The 18,732-nt window shown below is 41.2% G+C and overlaps 1 protein-coding gene across 16 annotated transcripts in view; it reads left to right on the top strand.

Moving 5' to 3' along the window:
• The window catches only part of PPFIA1 (PPFI scaffold protein A1), a 200,309-nt gene that overhangs the window by 170,038 nt on the left and 11,539 nt on the right, over positions 1-18,732 (top strand). For 7 of the 16 annotated variants that reach the window (XM_077462434.1, XM_077462339.1, XM_077462331.1 and 4 more), the window contains 6 exons: positions 1,181-1,243; positions 5,292-5,318; positions 9,972-10,147; positions 10,243-10,340; positions 13,071-13,246; positions 13,339-13,407. In XM_077462434.1, the coding sequence (XP_077318560.1) occupies positions 1,181-1,243; positions 5,292-5,318; positions 9,972-10,147; positions 10,243-10,340; positions 13,071-13,246; positions 13,339-13,407 (609 nt within the window). The remainder of the gene's footprint in view (positions 1-1,180; positions 1,244-5,291; positions 5,319-9,971; positions 10,148-10,242; positions 10,341-13,070; positions 13,247-13,338; positions 13,408-18,732) is intronic. The other 9 variants (XM_077462396.1, XM_077462441.1, XM_077462414.1 and 6 more) reach the window with 3 other exon arrangements.

Here is an 18,732-nt window from a genome sequence, read left to right on the forward strand (position 1 = left end):
TCATCCATCCATGTATCTGCTTTATTTTGCTGAGAAATCACTTTGAAAAACAACCCCCTAGCATTTCTGGCCATCTTGAGTAAGGGCAGATGATTCATGTAGCATTTACTTCCTGGAATACATCGGCTGTTAGATCAAGCATGCATGAAGGAGAGAATGCTTGGCTCTTTCCTCTCCTGACTCCTAAAGTAAATAGGAAAGTATATCATATCTATTTACTAATGCTAGCAGTATGAGGATTAAAAAATAGTCAGTGTAGATTGGGAGAGTGAAGTTCCACTTTAAAGATACTTATTTGTGTATTATACCTTGGTGACAACGTCCTTTTCTGAATTTAACCCACTTCCTGTCTATATGCACTGGCTCCATTGGTGGCTGCTCATCATTTTTCTGTACCGGCTTCCTGATGGGAACAACAGTGCACCCTATTAGTAGTGTGTCTCTGGACAGCCGCTTGTAGCCTCAATGAGGAGCGCATATGACAAGGTGACAACACAGGAGCATAGTTTGAAGACAGTTGTCATCCCAAAACAGGAAACGCCTGAAATAGGACCTGTCCTGAAATAGGACCTTAATGGCAGGATTACCAGGTATTCTTTTAATAAAAGCTGCATGTATATAAAAATGGAAAACAACTTGTGGTATTCCACTATCATGTTAAAGTTTGAGATCGACTTTACTGACCTGCCAGGAGAATAAAAAGGTTTTTGATGCAGTTTTAGTTTAAGATGCTTAAATTCACTTATATATAATCAAACATTTTATAAAGATCTATATATATATATATATATATATATATATATATATATATATATATATATATATATATATATATATATATATATATATATATATATATATATATATATATATATATATATAATTTTTTTTTTTTTTTTTTTTTTTTTTATATATATACTGTGATAGACTTTAGTTTCCCTTTAAAGAACTGTAAAATATGTATCCAAAGTGAATCATGTTATGCTACCTTAATGGCATGTTTTAATAATGGCATTAGGGTTTCAGCTGTGTTCCTATGTAGATTTAAGTCTGGTTCAACCTAATTGCCGTAGACTCTTAGCATTTGCTCTTTCCTGCTCCACTGTGTACCTGTTGCTTATATGTTGTGCCACCTTCCCTCTCTGTTACTGCTTCTCTCACTGGATGTGCTTGTAAATAGTCCACGGGAAATGTCTGGGTTACTCATGAAGAGATGGAAACTCTCACAGCCTCTCCACAAACGGTTAGTTTACAGCAGCACCGCCTGTGTTGTGTAGCCTCTCCTGCGGGTGCCTCTTGCCACCTTTTCTTTGTAGATTTACGAAAAGTGTACTTGTAGACGCTCAATTCTTGTTTGATAGAGTTTAGGTTTTTTTTTTGTTTGTTTTTTTTACTTTTTTTTTTTTATAACCTCTTAAGTGTTGGCCAAACTGGGCATTTTTAATGAGGTTTATTCAACTTTTAAGAGGTTAATTTGAGAAATGAATAGAAACTAGTTGAACCTCTGTGTTAATAGGCAGACTGTGAGGCCTTCTCATTGCCACTGAGATTATTAGAGTGCCTTCTGTGAGCTCTTCTATGGCTCAAATTTTTACCAATTCATGCTGAATCTGCCAAAATTCTAGATCTGGGTGGCCATGTCATCTCAACAACCTAAAGCTAGCCATAGATGGGTCTTTTTTTTTTTTTTTTTTTTTTTTTTACGTTCAGCTGGAAGGCTGAAGGGAAAAAAATGATTCCTCAATACACATGCGAAGTGGATGGAGGAATCCCCCCAACTGGGATATTGTATTCTGACAGCAAGGTTCTCCACTGTCAAAATGCACTGATCAGAGGCTGCATCCACAGGTATAGAAAAGTCCAACATTCCGGTTTGACAAAAAATGATCTACATTATATTGCCAAAAGTATTTCGACACCTGCCTTTACACGCACTTGAAGGCTGTCCACAAGGTTTAGGACTGTGTCTATGGGAATGTTTAAACAGAAGCACATTTGTGAGGTCAGGCACCAATGTTGGACAAGAAGGCCTAGCTCACAGTCTCCACTCTAATTCATCCCAAAGGTGTTCTATCGGGTTGAGGAGAGGACTCTGTGCAGGCCAGTCAGGTTCCCCCACCCCAAACTCACTCATCCATGTCTTTATGTTGCTTTGCGCACAGTCATGTTGGAACAGGAAGGGGCCATTCCCAAACTGTTCTCACAAAGTTGGGAGCTTGGCATTTTCTTGGCTGACACCTTAAAGCGGTGTTGTACTCACATTTTGAAAATACGATCGGCGTAATTAACTTTTAATTTTAATTTCCAAGCTGACTTCCGGGCTCTCCTCCCGTGGGGGTAGGCGTGGTTGTTGCCTTTCCCCGTCTCCGCAAAGTCCCCTGGGAGGTATCTTTCATTGTTCCCATGAATCAATTGGGAACGCTGTACTGCCGAAATCTTGTGAGATTTCGGCGTCACGTGACACCAGTCTTTGTTCTCTTGATGTTTACTTCGCCATCACAACAGGGTGGGAACTTCCGAGGACGCCGCCCGTCGTGATGGCAACCAGAATCTTTTACAGCGCTGCTCACTGCTATCAATGAGCATGCGCGGGATGGAGCGGTGGGTGCTGGGAGCACAGCGTCATCGCATCCAGGAAGGAAATGCTTGTGGGCTTCAAACGCCCACAGTGAAAATGGAAACCGCCGGACTGCATTTTTAAAAGTTATCCTTACAACTGAAATCGTCACGCCGGGGGTTAAAAAGACGCCGATCGTGACTACAAAGACACCTAAGGAATCGCCCACCAGTGACACAGGTAGAAAAATCCCCCTTCAAGAGTTCCCTTCACTGGAACTAAGGGGCCAAGCCCAACCCCCTGAAAAGCAACCCCATGCCATAATCCCCACTCCACTAAATGATTTGGACCAGTGCACACAGTGAGGTTAATAAAGACATGGATGAGCGAGTTTGTCGTGGAGTCCCGACCTCAACCCAATGGAACACCTTTGGGATGAATTAGAGCGGAGACTGCGTGCCAGGCCTTCTTGTCTAACATCAGTCCCTGACCTCACAAATGTGCTTCTGGAAGAATGGTCAAACATTCCCATAGACACACTCCTAAACCTTGTGGACAGCCTTCCCAGAAGAGTTGAAGCTGTTATAGCTGCAAAGTATGGGCCAACTCTATATTGAACCCTACTGACTAAGACTGGGATACCATTAACCCTGGGAATCCATCTCTCCTTCACTGCGGAGCTTACATTGGCTAACCGTAAAAAAAAAAACGGATCACGTTCAAGACCATTTGCCTCACCCACAAATGCGTGCATAGAGAAGCTCCGCAATACCTAATGGAGAAAATAAATCGTACACACCAAACCACAGTCTTCGATCAGCCAACAAAAACCTCCTCCTCGTGCCCAAAGCCCGGTATAAATCCAAGGGGGATCGGAGATTTGCTGTCCAAGGGCCTCGTCTATGGAATGCTCTACCAATCAACATCCGCCTGGAAGAAAATCACCTGGCTTTTAGGAAAAAACTCAACACCATCTTCTCTTTTAGCAGATGATCAAAGCTCGCCACAGCGCCTCGAGGCGATTTAGTTCGCATTGTGCGCTATACAAGTATTTCATTCATTAAAGTTCATGTGTGTGTAAAGGCAGGTGGCCCAATACTTTTGACAATATAGCATATATCTAAATTTGGCCAGTTCAGTAGGGTAATTCCAATGCATCAATAGCTAACTTAAGATCGAAAAATTAAAGGAGCCAGATGAAAAATTGTTTAAACAGCGACTTCATACAGCCAAATGCAGGCAATGTTCTGGTATTAAGACAACCACAGGTTCTGGCTGTCTGAATACAGTAGCTGGCAGGGGAGATGCCTCTCTCTTTGCCATTTAGTGTGGACAGAGGAATTTGTTGGATTTATCTTTTCCAGCACATGGGCTGAACAGAGAAAATGTATGTGTATGGCTAGGCTTAGTAGCAGGTTAAAGGATTTCATTTGATGCAGGGTACACAATGGCTGCTTTCCTCCTAAGGGCCCATTTACATTGCCCACAATCTAAACGGGAGCAGTTTAGTGTGTGGGCAGCTGTCCACTCTGGTTGCAGTGACACTTCATGTCTCCATAGATCAGCGCTGTGTGTTACGCTGCTGTACAGTGACATGCAGTGCCTTCCTGTGTGCTGCAATCAAATGCGGCTTCAGTCTGCATTTTATCGGAAGCTCACTGCACTGCAACTCCAGGTTGTGTTGCAGTATGAACGGGGCACATAGAAAACGATTGTGTACTGTGTGTCCTAGTGGTGACTTGTGCTCTTTCAGTGCAGAAAAATGCCATTCATTTCTATTTTTGTGAACAGGCACAAAAGCTCCTCCGTAAGATCCGTTGGCTATGTAAACATTTGTATAGTTTACAAGCGTATGACAGAAAATACATAAAATTTTCTCTTGGAATACACCTGTAACCTATACTCATGCTTATTAAAGCACTGATGTATACTCAACAGTCATGCACAGCCATTTATATCTATAGGCAGTTGTATGCGGCAACTACGCTTTACATGCAGGCGTAATAGACCAGGATTTGTTGCACAGGCTCAGTCGCCTTTATACTTTAAGAAAGGCTGTACAGAAATATCAATTTCTGACAATTGGGGATGAAACAGCTGCTAATAATGGTCAGCACCTCCAATGTTGTTCACAGCCCTGGAATATTCCAGTGATAACACAATCCTGGTGATTGTGGTTTAGAGTCCCCTCTGCAATATACAAGCCCTGATGGAGTGGAGGTGTTCTGAGCCTCTAAACCATACTGGCTGTTTCATGTTCTCAAACCCTACTATTAAAAGATTTTGGACTTGGATCCTTGGTCTGGCACTCTTTAGAATTTCCAGTGTCCAGTTGATGGCAGCCTCATGTCCTAGGTCAGGAATTTGTTAAAGTGCCTTCCCATGTTTGCGCACAGCAAAGAGACTTGCACAAAAAAAAAAAAAAAATTATATATATATATATATATATATATATATATATATATATATATATATATATATATATATATATATATATATATATATATATATACACACATTTTTTTTTGTCAATTCTAGAATAAAATGTATGTGGCATTGAGACCATGTTATAAACACAGAGGTCTCTAATGGTTTCTATGCGTTTCCACATTTGCATGTGCACTGGAGGTTTGGGGAGGGGGTTGTGTGTTGCATGGAGTGACCACTTTATTCCCATTAACCCTGCTGACTAATGTTTTGTGTTCTTTTGCTTTCTTAACCCACCTAACACCAGGAAGATGAGGAGGGAAGCTGGGCTCAGGTTTGAGCGTTTTTCACTAATTTACCTTTTCCGTTTCAATCACTTTTAAGCGCACAGAAATCGGACTCTCACATTTCCCTGCACTCTAGGCTAGCTTTTATACCCTGTCTTCACACATTTCAAAGAGGCTACTGCGTAATGTTTTCCCACCAAACGTGAATTTTCCCCGTTGCTAATTAAGTTGTATTTTCATGAGATTCGAGTATCCTTGAAACCGCCTGCCATAGTGTCGGCGCACAGCTCTTCCTCCTTATTTAAGGGATGAGTATCAAAAAAGCTGTCTCTTGCATATAATCTGCATCTAGGGTTCAGAACAGTTACTGAAAGAAGCAGTGTATGTATAGACCCAGTGTAATCATTGATGGTTTTATTGCTGCTTCTTTTTAATTTATCTTACATTTTGACAGGATAGGTACACTTCCATAGCTGGACATATTAAAGTGATTCTGTTGCTCCAAATCTTGGGCAAAAGCATTCCTCTGCAAAAAAAAAAAAAAAGGCAAAGGGGGAGATTTACACCCCCTTTACACTTGTGCAACTTTGGACATCAAGTCGCGCCCCATGTTTTCCAATGAAATTCATATATGTATGACTTAGTCACAGTAACTTCAAAGTAGTTCATGCATTACTTTGGTCCAACTTTCATGCAACTTCAAGGCCATAGACTTAAATTTTAACATTGTATCTGAATGTTTTACATGCAACAGTGGCGCAACAATGGGTCTGACTTTGCAGAGGGAAAATAAGTCACATCCAAGTAGCAACCATCCAAAGTTGCACTCCAAAGTCATGCAACTTTGTAGTCGTACAAGTGTGAATGGAGCCTTACTGAAACTGGTGCACACAGAATCTGGTGCAGCTGTGCATAGTAACCAATCAGCTTTCAGGTTTTATTGTCAAAGCTTAATTGAACAAGCTGAAGTTAGAAGCTGATTGGTTACTATGTACAGCTGCACCAGTTTAAGTAAATCTCCAGAAGCGTATAGTCACCCCTCTGGTTACTTGTGTCTCCCACCTTCCCTTCATTGTAGCACTGCAGCCTTTATTTAGAGTCTTCGATATTCAACATTTCTGGAAATCAGGTTCTTCTGTTCCCTGCTGAGCTCTATGGTTCCTTCTACCAACTCCTACATCTTTCCGGGAAACAGCAGTGACATAGTCTGTAGATGGAACCACAGCTCACGGCATGGTCACAGGCATCCCACACTCCCAGAAGTGTCCAATGCTGACCATTCTGACAGAGTTGCAGCTCCCTACATGGAGCGTGTGCCTCAGATTGGTGTCTATACAATAAAAGGTACCATTATTCTAATCATAGCAAATTGTATATGGCTAAGGATATTCCCTGCCATGTCCCCAATGGGGGGAAAGAGGAATGGACTATCTCGCTACCTAAGGGCAATTTATGTGATAAAGTTTACGTTTTATGTATAAAATATAACAAAATCAGCACATGTATCCATACATAAAGGTTAAAGATAAGACAATGCTTGCAGTAGCTTATCATTTTTTACATCAATGGTGCTGATTGAGTGGTGATGCGCAGCAAATCCTCTACATCGCTTCTTCAGGAGGAATCAATTACTCCCATCTACAATACAAATAATACATTATAGAAATAAAAAAAGTATTAAACATACATAATTTTAGATTTGATGACTGGTAAACAGAGAAGACCAAAGTAAAAAAAAATGTTTTCTAGTTTGTTGCTTACTCTCAGAGCACCAGCAACGAAAAAATAGTGAGAACTCCAGGGGCACCCAAAAGTACTCCCTCCAGTGGATATGAGAGGAAATCCACAAGCACATATATCTAGAGCAGAGATTCAGGTAGAGCTATAATCAAAGATGGCCTGACCTATATATCAATAGAGTAGCCGTGTATTGCAACCTGGGGGAGGGGTAGAGTTTTTACTCATAAGCTCTGGGCACCTCACCAAGGTAGGTGTGGGCTACAAGTTCTCTGGGGTGTCAGTATTGCATAATCCATTTACTTGCAGCCAGAATTCCAAGATGCCCGAGAGCCCCTTATGAGATGAATGATATTTATAGAGTGATCAATTAACAACCAAATGGAGCAAGGACAATGCAACCAAAAATAGACTCAAGCTATATCAAGACTCATCTGTGGTAAGAGTACTGTGCTTCCCTATTTCGTCACTGGAATCACTCACTTAGAGAATAGCTAGTTTATATATGTGCTCAAGATGGTTGTGGTAATTTGAACAGGCAGGTAGGGTAGTGCAAGTAATGTGTCCAATGGCAAAATCTCCCCCAGGTTGGCAGTCACCACATTGAGGGCTGCGCTCTCTGTGCTATTTATGCTCCCAACCCTTGTGAGTATTGTGACCGGATCCACTTCTCTGCACTACGCATGCGCCGGATTCCCGTGCATGCATGTGGCCATTGGAGGATGCAGCCTGTCACCTACTGCCATTATTCCAGTAGGGGTGAGGGGGATATCCAGACTACTGGGACTACCCTCACCCTAGCGCGTGTCCACCATAGGGGGAGCCAAACACCACAGCCAGCTGCCTGGGTGCTGGTACTCTTAAGGCAACAAACAACCATGAGTGTATGCAACACCAATACCAAGATATAATATATAAGGGCATCAATTAATAATCAAAAGAGCATGTTTAAACAACTGATATATTTTCTGGCACTGAGACTGAAAAAAATCCAATAATTTTGTGTCATCAGAGCATGTTCACTACAGTTATAAGGAAGATTGGGAATAAAGGGAAAGGGGAGGGAAAAATGGGGAAGAGGGTAAAAGGCAGGATATAACTGCACAGATCGAGCAGTTGGGTCCAAAATAGAATATTGTCAATAGGGGTATAGTCTGTACTTATGAGTGGCCCTGAACATTCCTTTACAGGAACTTTTTGTAAGTTAAGACCTAATTTAGGCTCAGGGGGACAATGGCACTAAGTTGCTTGATCCACAGGGTCTCCTGCTGTAAGATCAAATGACCCCAGTCTCCTCCCCGCTGGTCCTTGGGACCACTTCCAGGACCATGAACTTAATAACCTCAGGTTTAAACCTATGATATAAACCAATGTGGCATTCAGTGGTAGTGAGCTTTCAGTTAGTGGAGTAGTAAAGGTGGTCACTAATCTGCTGTCAGAGCTCTTAGTTTTTCTGACAGAACGCATTACATAAACAAACCGTTAAATAAATGACACCCCTTGTGCCACAAATGTGGGACATACAAATGGTTCACCGTTTGGGAGTATGATGGTAGTGCCCTCCTGGACCCAATGACATTGAGGGCAATGTCCGCTGCGAATGGTGCCGTGTGGGCCAGATGGCTGTCGCTGCTCCACTTTTTATAATGGCTGCTTGTTAAGTGATCCCTCAATGTGGAAAACTAATAAAGGATATGATGGTCTGTCAATAAATGCCAGTGATCCAACTGGGTCATTGCTAGTTGGTTATTATGAGTAGAAAATTTGGTAATTACTTTTATTGTCTTGGTTAGGCTATGGTAGGCCGTAGAACAGAGATGTTCTGGTACGTGAGGCAGCCCTATTAAAGGCATTTTTTTCCAAGTTAGTCCGCGTATAGGCTTTCGCAAGAAGTCGCTCATGGAGGGCATTGGCCTCCTCCATACAGTACTGTCACAGCCGCAAATATTGGGCATGCAGGATACTTCGAAATAAGAGGCCGGGTATGCGCACTTGAGGCATGCAGCAGTGTTATCTGCTGACAGTTTACGATCAAGTTCTGTCCTGATTTGTCCATCAGGCTCTACAATGATTTTTAAATCCAAAAAGGTAATGCTTTTATGGTCAAAATTATACATAAAATGTAGAATTGAATCATCATCATTGAGCAATTAAAAAAAATGGTTAAGTGTTTCTGGTCCAGTCCAGATCATAAACGGGTGTCAATAAATCTATGTCAAAAGAGGACGTGGTTTAGGAACGACATGTATGTTTCGGAATAACAGTCTCTCCCACCTATTATCCTCCACTATTTTTGGTTGCTGGTGTTCCATTTGTAAGCAACAAAATAGAAGAACATTATTTTACTTTTGTCGTCTCTATTTACTAGTCATATCTAAAATGATGTATGTTTAATACTTTATTTCTATGATGTATTATTTGTATTGTAGATGGTAATTCCTTCTGAAGAAGCGTTGTTCACTGTCAAACATGTATAGGATTTGCTTCGCATCAGCGCTCTTGATGTAAAATATTACATGCCACTGCAAGCACTGTCTTTTATCTTACCTTTTTATGTATGGATACATGTCCTGATTTTATCATTTTTTGTTAATAAAATGTAAAAAAAAAAAAAAAATTATCATATAAATTGTTAGTCCTTGGGTACCAAGAGAGTCCATTGGGGCATAACAGGGAATATACCTAGCCATATACAGAGTTGCAGCTCTGGAACGGAGCAAAGGCAGGAGACACACAAGCCACCAGAGAGGTGAGTATACTTTTGTTGCCTTTGCAGGTAAATGGTTTTGCCAAAAGTTTGACGCAATGTGTTTTCTCTTCTCAGAATGTAAAGACACTAAATAGATCAAGTCTGCAGTTTATAGTTCTTACAAGGTGCTTTTTGCCATAAAGCAAATGGAAATTTGGGGTAGGAAAATCTTTGTTTTGTAACCAGTTATGCAAAAGTTTTGCTCTTATTCTAGACCCTTGCATATGGCGACATGAATCATGAGTGGATTGGCAACGAGTGGCTGCCTAGCTTGGGCCTGCCTCAGTACCGAAGTTATTTTATGGAGTGCCTTGTTGATGCTAGAATGCTGGACCATTTGACAAAGAAGGACCTCCGCGGACAACTGAAAATGGTGGACAGCTTTCACAGGTAGGAGCCACCACCTCAGCGATCTGTATAGTGAGGGGCTGTGATAAGTCAGGCAAGTATGGAATAACATTTTTCCCAATTCTTTTTCCAATCAGGAATAGTTTTCAGTGTGGCATCATGTGTTTACGGAGGTTGAACTATGACCGGAAAGAACTAGAGAGGAAAAGAGATGAAAGTCAAAATGAAAATAAAGGTATTAAAGATATATTACTGCATGTTGATGGATTATGTTAAAATGTTTATTAGACTTGATATTGTTTAACGGATACCAATACAAAAGCAGCAAGCATTATTATTGAGGCACAGCCTGTTCATTCACAGGAACAGCCAGTCTTAAAGGATGAGTTCACGTTTAAGAGCATGTTACATGTTTACCCATATTTAAGAACTTGCTCCTATACGCCCACCTCCCAGCACCAGTGCTCCCCACTCTGTAAAAGCAGGTGAGGGTTCTTCTCCCTGCACCAGCTGTCATAATTTTGTTGTCACCCTGCCAATTGTAGGTGCAATGTTTTACAGCCTGCGGTGTAAAAAAAAATTAAATGAACATTTTTATCTTCAAATATATATTTTTTTCTAAAAGGTGAACATATCCTTTTATTGACAATGCAGCTTACGTACACTGCTCAAAAAAAATTGAGTAACTTTGAAAACACATCAGATCTCAATTGGGAAAAATATCATGATGGAGATCTATACCAGTATGGATTGAGTAATGTTAGGAATGAAAGGATGCCACATCGTGTGATGGAAATTAAAATTATTACCTTCAGCGGGCCGAATTCAAAGACACCCCAAAAAACAAAGTGAAAAAATGCAGCAGGCTAGTAATTTTGCTGAAATGTCATTGCAGCAAATCATAATGGTACTCAGTAGTATGTTTGGCACCCAAATGCTTGTATTCATGCCTAGCATTCTCCTAACGAGACGACAGATGGTGTCCTGGGGTATTTCCTCCCAGATCTAGACCAGGGCATTACTGAGCTCCTGAACAGGCTGAGGTGCAACCTGTCGGACTTTTTATGGACCAAAGCATAATGTATAAGAGGTGTTCTACTGGATTTATGTCAGGCGAGCGTGGGGGCCATTGGTATCAATTCCTTCATCTTAAAGAGACCCTCTACCACAACTAATTGCTTAAACTGATTGTGGACCACATCCCTGATATATAGTCATATATAGAGTCAAAATGTGGATTCCTCAGATTGGGACTTTAAACCAGACCACAAACAGTTTGATGGTAAAAAAAATATTCAAAATTTATTACACATTGATAATATATAGCTACTTGAACATAGGGATATACGCAACAAACACAAATATTGGGAGCAGAAATGGAAACCAGCTACAAGGAAAAGCTTAGAGATTTGTCAGACAGACAGAACATCCAAAGCGTTTCGGAAAACAAAATGCAGATCTTCTTCAGGGACAGAGGGCTTGTAGGTTTCAGATCTGTAGCTTATATCTATGATGGCAGAATGTATAACATCAGGGGTATGCAGAGATACACGATATGCATGAAAACATATACATGTATTTTATATACATTTTAAAAATTGAAAGCGTAAAACCACAGCTGAGCATACTGACCCCAAATGTTGATGCTCCACACATAAAGACAAAAAACATAACTCAAAAATGAAAAGAAAGCTATGTCCATCAGAGCAGCGCACAAGCAACAGAAAACATGAATGACATCAGCCAGTGGTCCTTATATTGTGGGATGAGCTTGTTATATAATTTAGCGGTATAACAGAACAGCCAAATTAATTCTGATGAAAACTTCCAATGATTACACCATAGAAAGACAGCAGGCTTCAAAACATGCCCAATATAGGCTGTAGCTATAGAGGAAAGGTAGAATAGTACTTTCCCCTTAGTGCAGGTCCAGTTGATAGAGAGTATATATCAAAAATGATCAAGCAAAGCGGTGAGCGTGGGGGCCATTCAATGGTATCAATTTCTTCACCCTCCAGGAACTGGCTGCATGCTCTTGCCACATGAGGCCAGGCATTGTCGTGCATCGGCAAGAACCCAGGACCCACTGCACCAGCGTGTAGGGTCTGTCAGTGGGTTCAAGGATTTCATCCCGATAGCTAATGGCAGTCAGGGTTCCATTGTCTAGCTTAGAGAGGTCTGTGTCCCCCTCCATGGATATTCCTCCCCAGACCATCACGGACCCACCACCAAAACCAGTCATGCTGAACGACATTACAGGCAGCATAACGTTCTCTGTGGCTTCTCCAGACCCTTTCACGTGCTCTCATCTGTGAAAAGTACAGGGCACCAATGGCAGACCTGCCAATTCTGGGGTTTAATGGCAAATACCATTTGAGCTCCACGGTGCCAGGCAGTGAGCACAGGGCCCACTAGAGGACGTCGGGCTCTCAGGCTCTAAAGTGGTTAAAAAAGAAACTTAAAAAATCAGAAAACTGCTTTATGAATGCAGAGAGGAGAGGGTTTAACTGTTTCAGGCATTGGGCCTTGTTCACACAGGAATTAAGCATACGCCTGCACAGAGACAGTAGTGCTGAGGACATGCACGCAACAATATGGATGTCTGATTGGGAGCAGCGACTGTCCATGCAGTCGCTGTGTTTCAATTGACATGAATGGCCTACACGGGGATGCACGGCACAAACAGACGTCAATGCTTCAGTATGCCCATGTAAACCGGGCCTTAAGCTTTACTTTAGGTACAAAACAAGTGTCTGAAGGATGATGGTAAGACTGGAGTCCAGCTTTGTGTCTTTAAAATGTCAGTGTGTGATTTATATCAGACACCCAATAGTACAACATAAAATAAGATATTGGAACAAATAATGCAAGTTATTCTGATTAAATTTTTTGGTGGTGTTTTGTTCAGTTAAGTTTAGTATTTAAATTTTAGTATCTTTTTTTTTTTTTTTTTTTTTTTTTCCAGATGTCCTTGTCTGGAGCAATGACCGGGTCATCAATTGGATATTGTCCATTGGACTTAAAGAATATGCAAATAATCTTCTAGAAAGCGGTGTTCATGGTGCTCTGATTGCCTTAGATGAGACATTTGATCATACCACATTGGCTTTGCTGCTACAAATCCCCACTCAGAACACACAGGTAACTGGGGTGAGGTGTAAGAACTCTTCACAGGGGGACAGATGTGCTGCAGCAGTTTCCCCAGATAATTCATCACATCCTGTCTCTTTCAGGCACGAACAGCACTGGAGCGGGAATTCAATAATCTTCTAATAAGAGGAACTGATAGAAGATTTGATGATGTAAGACTTTGGTTTTTATGCTATGTTTATGTTGAATATATTAAAGTGAATCTCTGCTTAATCAACAAGTCTTGTTAAATATTCTAGAAATTGTTTATTAATTTGACTTTTAGACTTGCATCTGCAGCTTTTAGCATATTTCACAATCCTAAAATACAGCAGGGAGATTATGGTCATCAAACGGGTAGTTCTTATGTATTTAAAGCGAAGTTCAGGAATACAGAAAAAATAATCATACTCTCCTAGATGGCTGCAGCATTGATTCTATCTGCAGCTGTCCCCTGCTGGCTCTACACCAGGGGTCTCAAACTGGCGGCCCTCCAGCTGTTGCAAAACTACAAGTCCCATGAGGCATTGCAAGACTTGGCAGTTACAAGCATGACTCCCTCAGGCACAGGCAAGATGGGACTTGTAGTTCCACAACAGCTGGAGGGCCACCAGTTTGAGACCCCTGCTCTACACCCAGAACTGAATGATTAAAAACACGCTGATCGCTCAGTTCTTGATATTCAGTCTGCAGTGACTAACAGTTACTGGCTGTCTGCTCTGCCTCTCCAGCAACTCACTGGAGCGCTGAGCTGTGCAGGGGGTGGGCGTGGCTGACATAGTCTCTCCCACTGGGAGGCTGAGCCAGCTGCCGGTCCATACATCTGGGTGTATCCTGACTGTAAAGTCAAGATCTTTCCAAAGCCTGGACCAGCTGAGTGACGTCGGCCAACAGCAGACTTTATGATGTATGTAAATACACTACTAAACACTGGGCAGGAGCTTAAAGCGGTGTTCCAGCCACAATTTTTTTTTAAAAGTCAGCAGCTACTTACACTGTAGCTGCTGACTTTTAATAAGAACACTTACCTGTCCAGTGAGCCTGCAATGTCAGCCCCCCCCCCAGGCGGATCAGCTCGAGTGTCGGCGCCGCCATCTTAATGAAGGGAAACGGGCAGTGGAGCCTTGCGGCTTCATTGCCCATTTCCTACTGCGCATGCATGAGTCGCGCAGCGATTTGTGAATGGCCCTGTTGTTTTCTGGGACACAAACATGTCACTGAAGAGGAGGAAGCAGCGCAGAATAGGAAGTGGCAGATTAGGAAGACTGCCTAGCAACAAAGGTTTCTGGTAAGTAAAATTTTATATATATATATATACATACATATACATATACATATATATTTATTATTATTATTATTATTATTTATTTTTTTTTATTTATTTTTTAGAATGTTGATGTTCTTTTTTTATTTTAGGGTGGCCCTCTGCTTTAAAGCAGTATAATCCAAAAATCAAACATTTATTTCAATTTACACATTTTTAGGAGTGATGGCTGCAATATTTTTTAGGCTTGCTTTCTTTCATGTTTGCCTGGTAATCCTGGCAGTAAGTTTTTTGTTTTTCAACAGAACAAGCTGTCCTGCAGATGGAGCACAAATCATTTAGCACTGACAAGTGCTTACCAATGTTCAGCTTTTATTTATCTAAAACCTTTATCCTAAAAGGGTGTCTGCTAGTGCGTCTAACACTCCCCCTCCCCCTTGACTGACTATGCTGCTGTACAAAGGTGTCTGTTGCTCCTTCATCCAGAGTGGGAGAACGCTAATACAGGAGTTATGTTACTGGCCAGATCACCAGGTGAAAACAGGAGAAAAATCCTTAAACAAATAAAAAAAAAAAAATACAATGCAGCCAGCACACCTAATGATTGGTAAGCTGCAATATATTACATTTTTGGTTTTCAGTTTATTACCACTTTAAATGTATGTAACTATCTTCTGGCTGTGGTATAGTATTATAGAATTGTATTGGTACTTCACAACTGCAGTCCTAACTCCCTTCCCCTGGCGGCAGACTGCAGAGACGTACCACTGCCACCTATGTGGAACCAGTGGTCTCTCTGCAGCAGTTTGACATGCCCCCCACCTATAGGAATGTTTCTTCTTCTCTTGTGTGCATGCCTCACAAATTCTATTTCTTTAACCACTTCCCACCCAGCCTAATATAATAATACAGCTGAGCCAGAAGCACCATTATCCATGATGGACGTCCTATGATAACCTCCCACTCACTGCAATCCTCATGTGTTCCCTAGCAGGCCGCACATCAGCGTGATCTGTGACCTGCTGTGTCCACCATACACAGTGGAACATGGGTGGTTGTGCCGGGCTGGCCCTGGTACCATGTGATCGCCCTGACCAGTCACAGCAATCACATGCCAGTTGTACACAATGGCTTTCATTTATAGCCATGCATTGTGTGCTATTGTGAGCTCTATGATTGGTCCTGTATCAGATGATCACTGTGACCAATCACAGCACATCTGTACCATGTGATAGCTGTTGCCAATTGCAGCTATCACAATTGTACACAATGGCACAAGAATGGATGCCAATCATATAAATTATTTTTTTATATAGTGCTCAGCACTGTACTAAACAATCATAGTAAACATCTAATCACATCTGCAGAGAACTACAGTGTCACGGTATGTAAAAAAATACATAAAATTAAATATAGCTTGGGGTATCTACTTTCCAAAAAGGGGTAATTTTGGAGGATATTTGTAGTGTCCTGGCATTTTAGTGTCACCAGGATTGATCAATTTTCAAATATATAAACTATAAATTTCAGACTATGACTTTCACACAAAGTAAATAATTTATCCTGAATTGGATTATTTTTACCAAAGAGATTTGCAAAATTTTATAACAGAAGCTAATAAATGCCACCAAAAGTGAGCACTGTCTCTATCCAAAAATTACAAATATTTCATTTGGGTGCAGTGTTGCATGAATGAGTCATTGGCATTCAAATCGTGACAGTGCTGAAATCTGAAAAGGTGGAGAAAGTGTCCAGTAGTTAAATGACATATTAACTATACAAAGAAGTCATTTAGGCTGTATAGGGCCCTACATAGACCGTAGTACTATGGTTACATCATCTCCTCTCTTGCTGACTGTCCATTTACAAAACTAAGTCTGGAGCTGTATGTATTTTGTGAATGGTAATGAGATACAGTGGGGGAAAAAAATCATTTGACCCCCCTACAGATTTTGTAAGTTTGCCCACTTACAAAGAAATTAGTCTAATTTTTAATCATAGGCATAATCATTAAGTTGAATTTCAGTGAGTAAAATAAGTATTTGATCCCCTTCCATGCTCATGCTGTATACAGATTAGTCTTGTCAATTTAAAAAGGTGCTCCCAACGACAACTTTTTATGTGTATAAAAGACACCTGTCCACAGAATCTTTCTTCATTTCAAACCTCACCATCGTGGGCAAACCAAAGAGCTGTCAAAAGATGTCGGGGACAAGATTGTAGACCTAGGCTAGAATGGGCTACAAGACCATCGGCAAGAAGTTTGGTGAGAAGCAGACAACCGTTGTAGCGATTATGAAACTCCATGCAAGATTTCGCTTATGAGGTAGGGATGATCATGAGAAAAGTGAGCAATCAGCCCAGAACTACACGGGAGGAGCTTGTGAATGATCTCAAGCAAGTTGGGACCACAGTCATCAAACTATTGGTAACACAATATGCAGGCATGGATTAAAATCCTGCAGCGCCCGTAAGGTCTCCCTCCCTCCTCAAGAAGGCACATGTACAAGCCTGGCTGAAGTCTACCTATGAACATTTAAAATATTGGGAGAAAGTGCTGTGGTCAGATGAGACCAAAATTGAGCTCTTCAACATTAACTCGACTCAGTGTTTGGAGGAAAAAAAATGTTGACTATGACCCTAAGAACACCATGCCTACAGTCCAGCACGGAGGTGGAAACATGATACTTTGGAACTGTTTCCTTGCTAAAGGGTACAGGTCTACTTTTCTGCATTGAGGGGCTAATTCAAGGGGGCATGTATTCTAAAATCTTAGATGAGAACCTTCTTCTCTCAGCCAAAACACTGAAGATGGGCCGTGGCTGGGTCTTCCAGCATGACAATGACCCAAAACATACCACTAAGGCAACAAAGGAATGGCTCAAGAAGAAGCACATTAAGGTCATGGATGGCCTAGCCAGTCTCCAGACCTTAATCCTATAGATCATTTATGGAGGGAGCTTAAACTTCGTTTTGCCAAGCGACAGCCAAGAAACCCAAAAGGGATTGTAAACACTCGTGTTTTTTCAGCTTAATGCATCCTATGCATTAAGGAGAAAAAAACTTCGAACCGTGACCGCCCCCTTCATTTTACTTACCTGAGCCCCTTCATTCCCTCAGTGGACATGCTCTCCATCTCTGCACGGGTTCCCAGCTCTTGATTGGATAGATCAATAGCTGCGCAGCCATTGGCTCCCGCTGCTGTCATTCAAATCCAATGATTTTGGGTGCGGCATTCCTGTCTATGGACGCAAATGCTGGACTCGGAGCGTGCACTCACGGTATCACCCTGGGTGAGGGGCTCATGGCAGCACTTGGTCCCTCTTCTGCGGGTCCCTTACACAGCTCCTGGTACAGACCATTTGGACAGCCTCTGACTCGCCATCCCCAATTTTCCAGACTTATTACGATATTTGCATGCACCTGCCCCTGAAGAGTGGTATTATCCATGAAACTGATAATTTGGACGCCCCTACTGAATACATTATCTTGAGTTCTCCATCTACCATGTCATTTTAAGTGGTTTTACTACATGCAGGATTAGTTCCATACTACACAGTGGTTGACTGGTTGCTACTGTTAGTTTCTATATATGTTCTGTAATATGTGATTGACAATTTTATTCATTGCTGCATGTATCATGTCATTTTGCCATGTTCCTTGTTTCACCAATAAAAACATGTTTTTGATATCTACTCCTCTTCTAGCCAAGTGTACTCACCTCATTTTAAAATCTCAAACCCCCCCCCCTTTCTTTTTGCAGATATATGGATGGAGCCATTTGACCCATATGTCTCATTTAAAGTCCCAAACTCCCCCTTTTTAGTTCATATGATAAAAACTATAGACCCTTAATTTCTTTGTTAGTGGGCAAAATTACAAAATCTGCAGGGGATCAAATAATAATTTTCCCCACTGTAGAGGCTAAGATGCAACTACAGCATTGCAGCTGAGAGAGCAGGCAAGAACAGCAGAAGCGGTACTTTCACACGCATGTAAACAAGAAAATGTGTTGGGTGATGAACAAAATGTACATTATGGCAGGTTACTTTAAAAGAACTCATCAAACTCCTGTTGCTGGAGTTGAGCTTTCTATAGTTTAATATTTTTGTCATTTTTAATTAACTTTGTCAAATATGAAGTAATATTTGAAAAGTTGGCTAAAAATGACAAAAACTATTATTTAAAGACCAACTCAAGCACTTGCACTGATGAGTTTTTTGTTTTTTCTAGG

This window comes from Lithobates pipiens, unplaced genomic scaffold (genome assembly GCF_037356315.1).
Source record: "Lithobates pipiens isolate NorthernLeopardFrog02 unplaced genomic scaffold, aLitPip1_a1.2 Scaffold_10, whole genome shotgun sequence".
NCBI classification, from domain to species: Eukaryota; Metazoa; Chordata; class Amphibia; order Anura; family Ranidae; genus Lithobates; species Lithobates pipiens.